The 15,616-nt window shown below is 47.3% G+C and overlaps 1 protein-coding gene across 1 annotated transcript in view; it reads right to left on the bottom strand.

Moving 5' to 3' along the window:
• Positions 1-15,616, bottom strand: part of LOC119962283 (protein FAM126B-like) — an 85,011-nt gene that overhangs the window by 22,232 nt on the left and 47,163 nt on the right. Inside the window, exons 4-6 of the mRNA XM_038790270.1 lie at positions 15,136-15,315; positions 5,766-5,846; positions 2,019-2,134 (exon numbers count right to left, since the gene is read on the bottom strand). Of these exons, the coding sequence (XP_038646198.1) occupies positions 2,019-2,134; positions 5,766-5,846; positions 15,136-15,315 (377 nt within the window). The remainder of the gene's footprint in view (positions 1-2,018; positions 2,135-5,765; positions 5,847-15,135; positions 15,316-15,616) is intronic.

Below are 15,616 nucleotides of genomic sequence, written 5' to 3'. Positions count from 1 at the left end.
CTCCTCCTCCAGCATGTCGCCCTTCTGCTGCACGATGTTGTGGAGAACGCAGCAGGCCACCATGATGCGGGCGACCCACCCAGCGGTCCAGGCACCGGAACTGCATCTTCAGGATGCCGATGCACCGCTCGATCGCGTCCCTGGTCGTGGCATGGTAGTTGTAGCAGGTCGCCGCGTCGGTCTGGATAGCCATCATCATGCACGACTGCAGCGGATAACCCCTGCCGCCCATGAGCCAATCCTCCAGCCGTGAGTGCGCCTTGAAGAGTCCAGGAACCATCGAGTGTGCCAGGATGAAGGTGTCGTGCACACTGCCTGGGTATTGGGTGCAAATGTATGTTCTTCGAGTGGAACACTTTTCGGTTTGTGAAGATCGGCCTGTCATCTGCAGGTGCTCGTAGGGCGACATGCATCCCGTCGATCACCCCCTGGTCCCGGGGCATCTTGGCGATGGCCGCGAACCCTGCTGCCTGGGCATCCTGTTGGGCTCGGTCCACTTGGAAATGGATGTACTGTGCCTACTGGGCATGTAGTGCCTCTGACGGCGCGGATGCACCTGTACACAGAGAGCTCTGTGAGATCCTGGAAAGATTCCCCAGCACCTGAAATGACTGCGGTGTAAAGGTTCAGGGCGACCGTCACCTTGACGGCCACCGGGACTGGGTGTCCTACCCCATTCCCCCTCGGTGCCAGGTGAGCAATTATCTGGCAGATTTGTCGCACGGTCAGCCTGCTCAGCTGGAGTCTTCAACGCATGCCATAATGACAGGCGCTGCTGGCACCCACGAGGCCTCTTGCGGTGCCTTCTTTGCACCCCCTCCTCAGCTTGCTGGGAGGCCGGCTCTCCATCCTCAGCGGCTGGCTCCTGGTGCTCTGGGGCAGGCTCTGCTGCTGCACGTTCCGCTGCTGCAGCTTCCTCTTCCTCGAGCAACTCCAGCTCATCCAGCCGTAATGCTTCCCCCAGGGGTGTGGTGACTAGGAGGAGGACCACCATTGTTGGTTGTATTCCAAAATCCATTGACTGCAGGGGACCAACATGTTGACATGGTACGTACCCCAGTGCCCACCAGGCTACACTGTGGTCCCGGTTGGCACTGTGGACTCTGCCCCCCCCTGCCCCCCCCCCCCACTCCCCCGCATATCCCCCTCCCCCGGCTCCGTCGGCGCCTGGCACGTGGGGGCCTCTGGCACTGTTGCCTGCCCCTGCTGCCAGGGGTACCGTCGGTTGGCACTGCCCTCGCCAGCGGTACACTCCATGTCGTCGTCTCTTCTCTTTCTCCCCCCCCCCCCCCCCCCCCCCCCCCCCCGGTAGGGGCTTGGCCCTCGGGCGGGCTGCGTGATGCGCCGCCGGCGGCTGGCAGCCGGACGGGGAAGGGAGAGGGGTATGGTGGAGGGTGGGAGGGAATTGCAGTGCAGGGGGTGATTGCACCCATATGGCCGGTGTCACACTGCAGAACCAAGGGCCAAGGTGGGTGGTCAGTGCGGTGGGCAGCAAGGTGGCTGCCTTGCAGGCCGTGGAAATTGCAGTCCATGCCTAGACACTGCCCCAGTCCCGTGGGGGATCACCCCAGCCCCTTCCTCAGCCAGTGTCAGGCCCGGCAACCCATGATCGCACCTTTCCGTGTCCTACCTCCTCTCTCTCCCTCATCAGCTGCGGTTCCGATTTCTCGATTTTTAAAAGCACAAGTGAACCTTGCCGTCAGGAATTCGCCCCAGTGGAGGCACAGAATCGTGGAGGCCCAGAGAATACCGGATTAGGCCTGCTAATAATATGCAAACGGTGGTTACTGTACTGAACGTACTGACGCCGCTGTCGAGTTACCGGAGAATTGCAATTTGGCGGGAACCCAGCGTTCGCCACACTTTCTGCATCAAAGCCGATTCGCCACCCAATCTCCTTTCCCGATTTCGGTGTCGGCCAATGGAGAATCGTGTGTCCATGATTGTTGGGGTGGGGTTGTCAGGATGCAGGGGGTGGAAACGAGAGCGGAAGATTCAGTTTGTGCTGCTTCACTTACCTGTTCTGTGCTGTGAAGTTCTCTCTCTGAGGGTGGAGGTCACTGTACACCACCCGGATTAGATCGTGCTGGCTGAGTGCTCCTTCTGTCAGGGCCATGGAGCCAATACTTGAAGGCTGTGTGGTAATACAAAGCAAGAGGCTTTCACATTTTCGGTTAAGCTCCATGCATGGATTATCATCGGACTAACATCCAGAGAGTGCAAGGTCAAATCCCACCTGGGCAGTTTGACAATTCGAATTCAGGTGAAAAAGAAACAACAAAAGTGAAAAACTGGTCCCAACTGCAGTGACCATGAGCTGTTGGACTTTCATAAAAGCCCATCTGGCTACATCCTGAGAATGAAAATACTTCATGCTCGTTTCCCAGCAGCTCAGTTTCTCTCTCTTCAAAGGCTGACTCGAGCAGATTCATAGCTTAGCCACTTGTCTAAACTCAGATATCATGTAGCCACTCCATCCACCAACTGCACCAAAGTGTGTGTGTGTGTGTGTGTGTGTGTGTGTGTGTTGGGGGGGATCTGAGTAAGAATGACGTGTGTTCAAGTCTCACTCCAGAGACTTATGTCCATAATCAAAACCAACACTCCCAGCGCAGTTTTGTCGTGAAAGGCCACAGTTTTTACGATGGTGTGGGAACATAGTTCCAAAAACGGAGAATCCAGCCCCACGTTTTTAAGATTTTTAAATCAACCTATTTTACTCTTTGTGGTGATCAAGTTTCCAATAATCGTATTCTTGCCTGCATAGCCAAGACCATATAAAGTGGCAGCTTAGCTAGCAGTAGAACTCTCATATCTGAAACAAATATAATGGCTTCAAGCCTCACTCTTGGGGAAACACAACACCGAAGTACTAAGAAAAAGCTGCATGACTTTCAGGTAAGATGTTAAACCAACAGCCTCACCAGTCTGTTCAGATGGGATGCAAGTAATCCCATTGCACAATTTGAAGAAGTGTAGGGAATTATTCCAATGTCCTAGTGAATATTTATTCCTGGCCAAGTACAGAATAAGAGTGAGGAGAACAACACTCAAGAGTCTCAACATCATCCAGGAGAGTGCAGCCAACTGTCATCGTAAACATTTATTCCCTTCACTACCGCCACACATTAGGTGGGATTGAATGAGGCCAGCGACGGTGGTGGGCAGGCTGACACCTACCGCCGAAAACTGACACTCTTGACAGATCGATCTGTGCGAGCCCTGAGATGATTAAATTTTGTATTGACAGTGGGAATTCTGCCATTGGGGCTTCCCATGGGTGACATTCAATTCCTGCATTTACCCCAGTGGGGCCAGAAATACCAACCCCAAGAGATGTCCCCTAATCAGAGGCCTGCAGTTCTCATTACCGGCGCTTAACAGCCAATGGAATACTTTTTCAAGTTTCATCACTGCTGTAATGAAGGAAAAGCGGTAGCCATTTTGGACACAGCAAGGATCCACAAGTAGCATGACCAGATTAATCTGCTGGTTGAAAAATTAATGTTGATCATGGAAAACCCTGTCCAGCTCTTTTTTGAAATAGTGCCACAATCGGGTAACCCGGTAGCAGAGAATCAAGCGTTCGCTAAAAAATGGGATCGACAGTGGATTTCAATTCCATTCCGTGCTCCATTCCCCCGCTGGCAGAGACAGTGAGCTACACTCCCCATGCCAGCAGCACCATGCAAATAGGTCATTGTTGGATTACTCTCGTGCAGGAGGTGGAGAGGGGTGACCCATTATTCCTGTGATGGTGGGGAGGGGGTGTAAGGATGACCTGACGTGCAGCCGAGGAGGGGTAGTATTTGAATTGTGGGGGACAGGGCAGCCGCCGGGCTTCAATATTGGGCCGCAATCGCAAAATGGCAGCCCAATACCGGGATTCAGATAGAATCCCACAAGTTCCCCTTCATGCATAAATTTGCAGGGAAAAGGAGAGTGAATCGCACCTGGGCGCTGCTCCTAGCACGAGCGGAGACCAGGAGCGAGTATCCACTGGCGGGAGCATTTAATCTTCAGAACGGAGAATCCAGTCCCAACTGTCCACTTGACAGGATAGAGAATGGCTCATTTTGAAGCCATTATATTTGTTTCAGATATATGAGAGTTCTACTGCTAGCTAAGCTGGTACTTTATATGGTCTTGGCTATGCAGGCAATAATACAATTATTGTAAATCTAATCTCCACAAAGAGATAAATAGCTTGATTTAAAGACCATAAAAATGTGGGGCTGGATTCTCCATTTTTAGGACTATGTCCCCACACCGTCGTAAAAACTGTGTCCTTTCACGACAGAGAATCCAGCCCATGTTGTGTGTGTTCAACAGCCATATGAGAGGACAGATTAACACCTCATTCGAAAGAAAGCAGCACCTCTGACAGCACTCCTTCAGCCTATACTTGGCCGGCACGCCACTAGTGCGTTCACCTCACTAAATAGCAATAAAATTAAAGGTGCATTTCTATAGCAGCTTTCACTGACCTCAGAAAGCCCCCAAAACGTGTTAAAGTCAATTAAATAGTTTTGAAGTGTAGTTGTGCCACTCCCCAGTTTTAAGGTAGGAAATACAGCAGCCAAAGTGCATACAGCAAGGTCCCACAAACATCCAGGAGATAGTGACCAAATCATCTGTTTCTAATGACATTGATTGAGGAGCTAAATATTGGCTAGGATTCTGGGTATAACTCCTCTGCCCTTCGTCGAAATTCTGAGGTTACATACCAGGCAGTGTGTTCAGCTTGTGCAGCACACAATGAACTTTTGTTAGTCCACGTCTGTTATTTGAGGGGGGAAATCTTATCCTGATCTCGATAATCCTATCAAATGGTGCAAGTTCCACTGCCGCAAATTGCTTTAGTCTGATCACAAGACTGTTGCTATCTTACAGAACCACGAGTTATGGACAATGTTTTCAAGATATACATGGGAACTGATAAACAGCTGGAAAGAAGCCGTTTCCATTCGGTTGGCAAGTCTAGGGGGCAGAGTCTAAGAATCAGAGCCAGACCTTTCAGGAGGGAAATTAGGAAACATTTCTAAACTCAAAGGATGGTTGGTGTTTGGAACTCCCTTCTGCAAATGGCAATTAATGGGAGATTAATGGGCGTGCTAAATTGTCCGTTTGTGCAGGTTAGGTGGGGTTATGGGAATAGGGTAGGTGAGTGGGCCTAGCTAGGATGCTCTTTCAGAGGGTCGGTGTAGACTCGATGGACCGAATGGCCTCCTTCTGCACTATAGGATTCTATGCTATGTATTAAGGGGTATTGGGAAGATGTAGACATATTGAACTCGGTCACACTGAATGGAAGCACAGACCCAAGTGTCTAACTGATCCTAACTCTTCCTACATTCAGGATAGGTTCTTATGAAACTTCCCCCTGGTGTTTGGATAGTTCCTGCGGATTACTCTCTCTCCCTTCACACCCTCTTGAAGTCACTGATTCGCTGAGTAGATCTCCAAAGTAGCAGACTGCTGCTCTGTGCAGGACATGCCTATTGAGAAACAGGATAAAAGCCGACCTGATGGAGGGCCAGCCACCTTGCTTTGATGAGGTGTAGACTGGGCTCTTGTCGTCAGCACAGTTGAAGAGAAGAGTGGCTGTTCTTTTATCAATTTCCCAGAGGAAGTCCCTCACCAAGTTTCAAAAAGAATCTCACCAAAGCTGTTGCATTCAAAGCACAATCCCAGTTTACAGAAACCTCCAGGGATACAGAGCAGGGGAGAGGGGGTGAATGATGGCTCCATCAAAGGCAGCTTACCTCATGATAAACTGATGGTTTGGACAGTGACGGGATTGTGAAAGACAGCACTTTATTGTTTCCATCCCTATCGACTATCTCCTGCAAGAAAAATAAAATAGAAGGGTGTTATTAGCTCTCATTTCACACAAAACAATTTGACATGTCTGTCACTTTCCATTGTATATAAAAATGAGTGTGTGACAGGGCTTGAACTGACTGCAGCAAAGCAACAAACTCCACAAACCAGTCTGACCGCTCCAGTAAGCACATTATAAATCAGGGGACGATCGCAATCTGCCAAGACAGCGTGAAACCAGTGAATGCAGCTGGAGAACAGACACCTAACCTCTTCTAGCTCGACCTCAGGCCTCAGACAACCAATCCAGCCACTCACCATCCTGACTTGGAAATATATCGCTGTTCCTTCACTGTCACTGGGTCAACTCCTGGAACTCCCTCCCTATCAGCACTGAGGGTCTGCCTACACCACATGGACCGCAGCAGTTTAAGAAGGCAGCTCACCATCACCTTCTCAAGGACAAACATGATCTACAGGCTTTAATAAAAAATGCAGTAGACCTTTAATTTTTTATTCTTTAAATTAGAATACTGCATTTCACAATATATTGTAATTCATAGAAACCCTACAGTTCAGGAGGCCATTCAGTCCATCGAGTCAGCACTGACCCGCTGAAAGAGCTCCTTACCTGAGCCCACTCCCCCGCCCTATCCCTGTAACCCCATAAACGATCTAACCTTTTGGACACAGAGGCAATTTATCATGGCCAATCCACCTAACCTGCACATCTTTGGATTGTGGGAGGAAACCGGAGAACCCGGAGGAAACCGACGCAGAAACGGGGAGAATGTGCGAACTCCACACAGACAGTGACCCAAGGCCTGAATTGAACCCGGGTCCCTGGCGCTGTGAGGCAGCAGTGCTAACCACTGCGGAATTGTTTGTATACTGGAATGTTTATAATTGTTCAATCCTTTTATACTTCATTTTAATGATTGTTTATCACTATGTTATGCATTATAATTACTTGTTTTATTTGTATCGTCATCACAACTTGGCATCTGCTGCCACGATGATTTTCCAACAAAGTAATTATCTATCTAATTAAAGATGGGAATAAATGCTGGCCTCGTGATGCTCACATCCCATGAACGAATAAAAATAAAATCTGAACCTTCACGCAGACACCCAAATCCTTTCCCATTCCTGGGATGAAGGGCTCATCTTGTGAGGATAGGTAGAAAAGGTTGGCCTATACCCATTGGAGTTTAGAAGACAGCGAGGTGATTTTATTGAAACAGATATAATCCTGAGGGGACTGGACAGGGTGGATACCGGGAAGATGCTTCCTCTCATGGGGGAGACTAGGACCAGGGGACACAGTTTAAGATGGACATGAGGGGAACTCTGAGGGTCATCAGTCTGTGGACATCTCTTCCCCAGAGAGCAATAGAGGCTGGGCTATTGAATATAAGGCTCGAGTTAGATAAGATTTTTGATAGACATGGGAGTCAAGGGTTTTGGGGGACAGACAGGAAAATGAAGTTGAGACCACAACCACATCAACCATGATCTTATTGAATGGCAGAGCAGGTTCGATGGGCTGAGTGGTCTACTTCTGCTGCTAAGTTCTATATTCCAAACTCAGCCAGGTTATAACTGGAAGAGAATAACACTCAGGGAAAGAGGGGAATAATGAAAATAAGAGATTGATAGAGAGAATGTGGGTGAACAACGAGGAGATTAGAAACATAACACCATTTCAATGTTTTACTAAAGGAGTGACTGATTGAAGACTGATATGATACTGATTGTACCTAAATATTCACAGCCATGGGGCAGTGCAGGACAACCTAGTTTCTAGAATGAGAGTCAGACAGCTGGCACACACGGTCACATGGAGTGATCAGGGGACCAGTTAGAGCAGCACCCGGTCAGTAATAAAAACAGTGGCAGTTCCCACACTCTTGTCTGAAGCAGGAACATGAGGACAAACTTAAAACCGGAGAAGAAAGGCCTTGTGTAAATTCCATGACAGACACCAGCTGTGGAACTCTGCCAGCGTGTGACTGCAATGACACGAGTTAGAGTGGGGCAAGGACTCCACATGGTACCTGATGTAGTGACAGTGGTACTCTCACTCGGTTACCACCACCTTCTCTTGGCAACAATTAAGGATTGGCAACAAACGCTGGTCTTTCTGCGATGGCCACATCCCCAGAGCATAACTAACACAGAGCATCTAGTTATTTATCTCATTGCTGTTTGTGAGCTCTTTCTGTGCATGTGTCAGAGTTCCTCCCAGAAAATAAGTGATTACGCTTCAAAAGTACTTTGTTGGCTGTAAACGCTTTGAGGTTGTGACAGAGGCCATATAAAAGTAGACTCCCTGTTGCACATGGGGTGAAGGGTTATTGGGGTCAACTAGTTGAGGAATGACCACAATGACACTGGAGTAGAGAGGTGCTGAACCATTTACAGTAACAGCTTGCTGAGATGGAGGTGGAGGGGGTTACATGGCGATAGGCTGTTCATTAGAAGTTGAGTGAGTAATATTCACAAGAGGTAGTGGCGTAGTGGTAATGTCACTGGACTAGTAATCCAGAGACCCAGGTTAATGCTCTGAGAACATGGGTTCAAACCCCACCATAGCAGCTGGTGGAATTCAAATTCAATTAATAAATCTGGAATTGAGAGCCATAGTAATGGTGACCATAAAGCCATTGTCAATTGTTTGAAAAACTGATCTGGTTCACTAATTTCCCGTTTGGGAAGAAAATCTGCCGTCCTTACCTTACATATGACTGCTCTCGGAAATGGTGGCAAGCCACTTGGTTCGACAACTAGGGATGGGCAACAAATGCTGGTTGTGTCAGCGACACTTACAAGAATAAATTTTCCGAGATCCTTGCGCTCGCTGTGGACATTCGGAGAACAATGTCACTCAGAGCAGAGACTGAAACCCGGGCTGGTTCTCCAGGTTTCTGACACTGGCTCTCAACCTGAGCACAGGCCCAGGACCATGTCATCTCTGGCAGCACAATCAGTCATGGCAAGTGTAATCCCCAGCAACCAATATCCTTGAACCCTTTGTCAAGCTGCTCAGCAACTCAGACATTTAAATTATTTCTAAACTTGAACTCTGACCCTCATTGGACTCGACTGGACTACAGCCTTTCAGCTAAGCTCTGCCTTTACATTTCGTTCATTAGTGACGTTCACGTCCTCCTTTCTCTCTCTCTCCCTCCCTTTTCATGGAGTCTAGGCTTTCAACACTGTAATTATAGCATTCCTCCACAGTTCACAACAAGTGAACTATTTGTGTTGCAACGGGGGCAAAGTTTAATCCGACACATTCACCCGGATATGACCAGGGTGTTAATCATGCAATCCCTCAAGCTCTTGGAGCAAGATAAACGGGGGACACAAACAAAAAGTGCCAACAGGAGGAGGCAGACCGACTGGGATTCAATAAGCAGTTTCTGTCTTGTTAACAACTGCAATTTACATAAAATGTAATCGCGCCAGCACACCTGACTTTCGCCTTTTCTGCAGGAAGGCGCTTCGAATCCTGGGAGTCTTATCCGCCCAAACAAAGACTGAGATTAATTTATCAACCCAAATGAAAACAGATTTGGGGAGGAAGATCGGGAGACACTGGAACACAAATAAGAACCTCGGCAGAATGTTCATTTTGACTGTCTGTACTCTACCCGCCAAGGAAAGCGCTCTACCTCTTCAAGTCCCTCTTCATCCCCTTTACCAGACTGACCAAATTCAGTTTATGTAACAGAGCCCAGTCGTGCGCCACCTGAATCCCTAAATATCAAAACTTTTTCTTGGGAAGCTTAAACGGCAGCCTCCCTAAATGTGCCCCCCCGCGCACCTCCACGGTGATGATTACCTCAGGCACTTGCCCCATTGTGTAAAATGTCTCCTGATATTGATCAACAACTGTTGGCCCTTGGCAAACCCTGTTTGATCCTCAGAGATCATCACTGGCAAGCACTAGACACTTTGCCAGAACCTTAGTTAATGCCTTAGCGTCCGTATTCACCAGAGAAATAGGCCTGCAAGACCACCATTCAACGGGAACCTTGTCCTTTTTCGGGATCAGGGAGATTGACGCCTGCGTAAATGTGGCTGGTAGCACCCCCCTTGACAGAGAATCATTGAACATCCCCAGTAACTGTGGCACCAACAAAGCAGCGAACTGCTTGTAGAATTCCACTGGAAAACTTCCAGTCTCGGTGTCTTCCCCGATTGCATGGAACCGATACAATCCATAACCTATTCCAACCCCTACGGTGCCTCCAACTGCTGCCTCTTCACCTTCTCCACAACCGGGAAGTCCAACCTTCCCAAAAACTGTTCCAGTCCGAGCGACCCTCCAGCAGCTCAGATCTGTACAGCCCGATAGAAAGCCTTAAACGCTTCATCAAACTAATCCGGAACAGTAACCACCCTACCCCCTCACCCTTAACATGTGCTATCTCCCGTGCAGCCACCTGTCACCTCAAGCTGGTGAGCCAATAGACGGCCGGCATCATCCCCATGCCCATAAAATGCCCCTCGCAGGAAGCAAAGTTTGCTCATCAATTCAAGCACAAGCTCCATTGGAAGCCTCTTTCTCTCCATTATCAATTCAGCCGTTGGGGCCGTGGAGTTAACACCACAGCTTAGGACATTGCATGTACACTGACGGTATACCCTGTTAACATTGCAGCTGCAGAACACTATGTACACTGACGGTATACCCTGTTAACATTGCAGCTGCAGAACACGATGTACACTGACAGTATACCCTGTTAACATTGCAGCTGCAGAACACTATGTACACTGACAGTACACCCTGTTAACATTGCAGCTACACAACACTATGTACACTGACAGTACACCCTGTTAACACCGCAACTACACAACACTATGTACACTGACAGTATACCCTGTTAACACCGCAACTACACAACACTATGTACACTGACAGTATACCCTGTTAACACCGCAACTACAACACTATGTACATTGACAGTATACCCTGTTAACATTGCAGCTACACAACACTATGTACACTGACGGTATACCATGTTAACACTGCAGCTACACAACACTATGTACACTGACAGTATACCCTGTTAACACTGCAGCTACACAACACTATGTACACTGACAGTATACCCTGTTAACATTGCAGCTGCAGAACACTATGTACACTGACAGTATACCCTGTTAACAGTGCAGATACACAACACTATGTACACTGACAGTATACCCTGTTAACAGTGCAGATACACAACACTATGTACACTGATAGTATACCCTGTTAACACCGCAGCTACAGGAAATTGTACACTGACAGTATACCCTGTTAACACCGCAGCTACACAACACTATGTACACTGACAGTATACCCTGTTAACACCGCAGCTACACACTATGTACACTGACAGTATGCCCTGTTAACACCGCAGCTACACAACACTATGTACACTGACAGTATACCCTGTTAACATTGCAGCTACACAACACTATGTACACTGACAGTATACCCTGTTAACACTGCAGCTACACACTATGTACACTGACAGAAAACCCTGTTAACATTGCAGCTACACAACACTATGTACACTGATAGTATACCCTGTTAACACTGCAGCTACACACTATGTACATTGACAGTATACCCCGTTAACAGAGCAGCTACACAATACTATGTACACTGACAGTATACCCTGTTAACAGAGCAGCTACACAATACTATGTACACTGACGGTATACCCTGTTAACATTGCAGCTACACAACACTATGTACACTGACAGTATACCCTGTTAACACTGCAGCTACACACTATGTACACTGACAGAAAACCCTGTTAACATTGCAGCTACACAACACTATGTACACTGATAGTATACCCTGTTAACACTGCAGCTACACACTATGTACACTGACAGTATACCCTGTTAACAGAGCAGCTACACAATACTATGTACACTGACGGTATACCCTGTTAACACTGCAGCTACACACTATGTACATTGACAGTATACCCTGTTAACACTGCAGCTACACACTATGTACATTGACAGTATACCCCGTTAACAGAGCAGCTACACAATACTATGTACACTGACAGTATACCCTGTTAACAGAGCAGCTACACAATACTATGTACACTGACAGTATACCCTGTTAACACTGCAGCTACACACTATGTACATTGACAGTATACCCTGTTAACAGAGCAGCTACACAATACTATGTACACTGACGGTATACCCTGTTAACACTGCAGCTACACACTATGTACACTGACAGTATACCCTGTTAACACTGCAGCTACACACTATGTACATTGACAGTATACCCCGTTAACAGAGCAGCTACACAATACTATGTACACTGACAGTATACCCTGTTAACAGAGCAGCTACACAATACTATGTACACTGACAGTATACCCTGTTAACACTGCAGCTACACACTATGTACATTGACAGTATACCCTGTTAACACTGCAGCTCCACACTATGTACACTGACGGTATACCCTGTTAACACCGCAGCTACACAACACTATGTACACTGAGAGTATACCCTGTTAACACTGCAGCTACACACTATGTACACTGACAGTATACCCTGTTAACAGAGCAGCTACACAATACTATGTACACTGACGGTATACCCTGTTAACACTGCAGCTACACACTATGTACACTGACAGTATACCCTGTTAACACTGCAGCTACACACTATGTACATTGACAGTATACCCCGTTAACAGAGCAGCTACACAATACTATGTACACTGACAGTATACCCTGTTAACAGAGCAGCTACACAATACTATGTACACTGACAGTATACCCTGTTAACACTGCAGCTACACACTATGTACACTGACAGTATACCCTGTTAACACTGCAGCTACACACTATGTACATTGACAGTATACCCCGTTAACAGAGCAGCTACACAATACTATGTACACTGACAGTATACCCTGTTAACAGAGCAGCTACACAATACTATGTACATTGACAGTATACCCTGTTAACACTGCAGCTACACACTATGTACATTGACAGTATACCCTGTTAACACTGCAGCTACACAACACTATGTACACTGAGAGTATACCCTGTTAACATTGCAGCTACACACTATGTACACTGACAGTATACCCTGTTAACACCGCAGCTACACAACACTATGTACACTGAGAGTATACCCTGTTAACATTGCAGCTACACACTATGTACATTGTCGCTTTACCCTGTTAACAGTTCAGATACATAACACTACACTGACAGCAGTATACCAATTTAATATCGCAGCTACAGGACAGCGTACGTACACTGACAGTATTTTCTGTTAATACTGCAGCTATAGGAAACTGCAATGTTCAGACTGTGGAAGTGTGAGGCTTATGTTTCCCTTGGTAAGTAAGGGTCAGCAAGGAGATGACAGCTGGCAGCAAGATTACCACATGTAGGAGGGAGATGAATTTAAGCGCAGGTGCTGGGAAACGAGACCCCATAAATATATCTCACTGACTAGATATGGCCAAGGCCTCCGAAATTGGTAATCACCAGTTCAAGGCTGGAACTTGTGGCTATTCAGCTTCCACTCTTGCGTCAGGGGTAATAATTTGATCAATGCCAAATGTGGCTGAACTACTCACACCTGCAGAAGCATTGCTCAGACTGAGTCACTGGTCCTGCTAAAAGGGAAGTGGCCATTGACCCTACATAAAACTGCCAAACAGCAGCAAATTACTACTTATTGTCTTGTTAAAGTTTGCCCTGAGATCAGGCAGTGTCTGTTCAGTCAGTGATACTGCCTAGGAGGTGACATTCTATTCATATTAATGATACGAATAATTCAAGTGTTAACAGTTCTGTACATTGTTTCAACATTTTCAGATATCGTAAACATTCTATTTCACGTCAATTACAGAGGATGATTTATAAGCTAAGATGTAATATTCTGAGCAGTGTTTATGTGCACTGTGACAATGTATGTTCTGTTGGGTATTAAGCAATGTGTTTGGTAAAAGGTCATACATTATACGTGTGTTTTTGGCCCAATGATCAGGCCTGATGTCCCAACCTGCTGAGGGAAGCTTTAGTCCTTCTACACGCTCCTTGCGCAGTTTCCATATTTGTTATTCTCCTTGGCGCTCAGGTTGTTCGCACGGTTGCTGAAAGGGGGTCAGTCTGCTGCCTTCAAATTATTTTGAATTCTTACCGGGATCAGGGCTATGGCAAGGGAGAGGAAAGGGGGTTGGACATGGTTTTCTATCATTATAAACACCACACAAAATCCAAGAAGATAGAACGATAGGAAGAAAGTCAGGGAGGAATTCTGCAGAGAGTAATTCACCTCCTGACTCCCCAAAGCCTGTCCACCAACTACAAGTCCCAAGTCAGGTGTGTAATGGAATACTCTGTACTTGTCTGGTGAGGTGCAGCTCCAACAACACTGAAGACCATCCAGGACAATGCAGCCCACTTGATTGGCACCCTGCTTGATTGGCATCCTATACACCACCTTCAACATTCACTCCTTCCACTACTGGCACACATTAGCAGCTGTGTGGGTGCCACTAGCAAGGCCAGCATTTATTGTCCATCTCTAATTGACCTTGAACTGAGTGACTTGTCCGGCCATTTCATAAGGCTGCAAGAGCTCATCAAAGGTCCAACAACAGCACCTTCCAAACTCCTGACCTTTACCACCTTGAAGGATAAGGGCAGCAGATACCTGGAAAAACCATTACCTGGAGGTTCCCCTCCAAGCCACTCACCATCCTGACATGGAAATATATCGCCATTCCTTCACTGTCGCTAGGCCAAAATCCTGGGACTCCCTAACGGCACTGTGAGTGTACCTACACCACATGGATTGCAGGGGTTCACCAAGACAGCACACCACCACCTTCTCAAGGGCAATAAATGCTGGCCTAGACAGTGACGCTCACATCCTATGAAAGAATTAAAGCAAATCTGAAAAATGAGAAAGAGCAAATCTAAACACTCTGAACATCAACTCTCTCATTGAAGCCCATCCCCGTAGTACATTGACACACCTGGAGACAGACTGGCACACCTGGAGACAGACTGACACACCTGGAGACAGACTGGCACACCTGGAGACAGACTGGCACACCTGGAGACAGACTGACACACCTGGAGACAGACTGACACACCTGGAGACAGACTGACACACCTGGAGACAGACTGACACACCTGGAGACAGACTGACACACCTGGAGACAGACTGACACACCTGGAGACAGACTGACACACCTGGAGACAGACTGACTCACCTGGAGACAGACTGACACACATCAATGCATCTTACCAGATTGTAGATCCCCAGTAGCAGGGCTTCAATGCAGCCATTGCTCTGTCTTTCTCTGCTCGCTGTGATGCACAGATATCCCCAGATCAACTCAGGCAGAAACTGCAGCGTGAACCTCTTCAACCTGACCTCCGAACTGCGATACAACTCAAACAGCTGGTGACAGACTGGTTCTAGTAACTGTGGAAAAAGAGCATCAAAGCAGAGGTAGAAACACAAAAGATCTCAACAGTTTTCTGCACAACAATCACCAAGTGGAAAAAGTACCGGGTTTGATTCCCCTTACTCCCTCAGGACATGAAGATCCCCCTACTCCCTGGCACTCAATCATATCCAGGAGTCCAGATGATGAACATTTTTTAAATCCTTTCATGGGATGTGGGTGCCACTAGCAAGGCCAGCATTTATTGTCCATCTCTAATTGCTCTTGAACTGAGTGACTTGTCCGCCCATTTCAGAGGACAGATAAGAGTCAACCACA

This window comes from Scyliorhinus canicula, chromosome 2 (assembly GCF_902713615.1).
Source record: "Scyliorhinus canicula chromosome 2, sScyCan1.1, whole genome shotgun sequence".
Lineage (NCBI taxonomy): Eukaryota > Metazoa > Chordata > Chondrichthyes > Carcharhiniformes > Scyliorhinidae > Scyliorhinus > Scyliorhinus canicula.
This window is presented reverse-complemented; position numbering and strand designations above follow the sequence as displayed.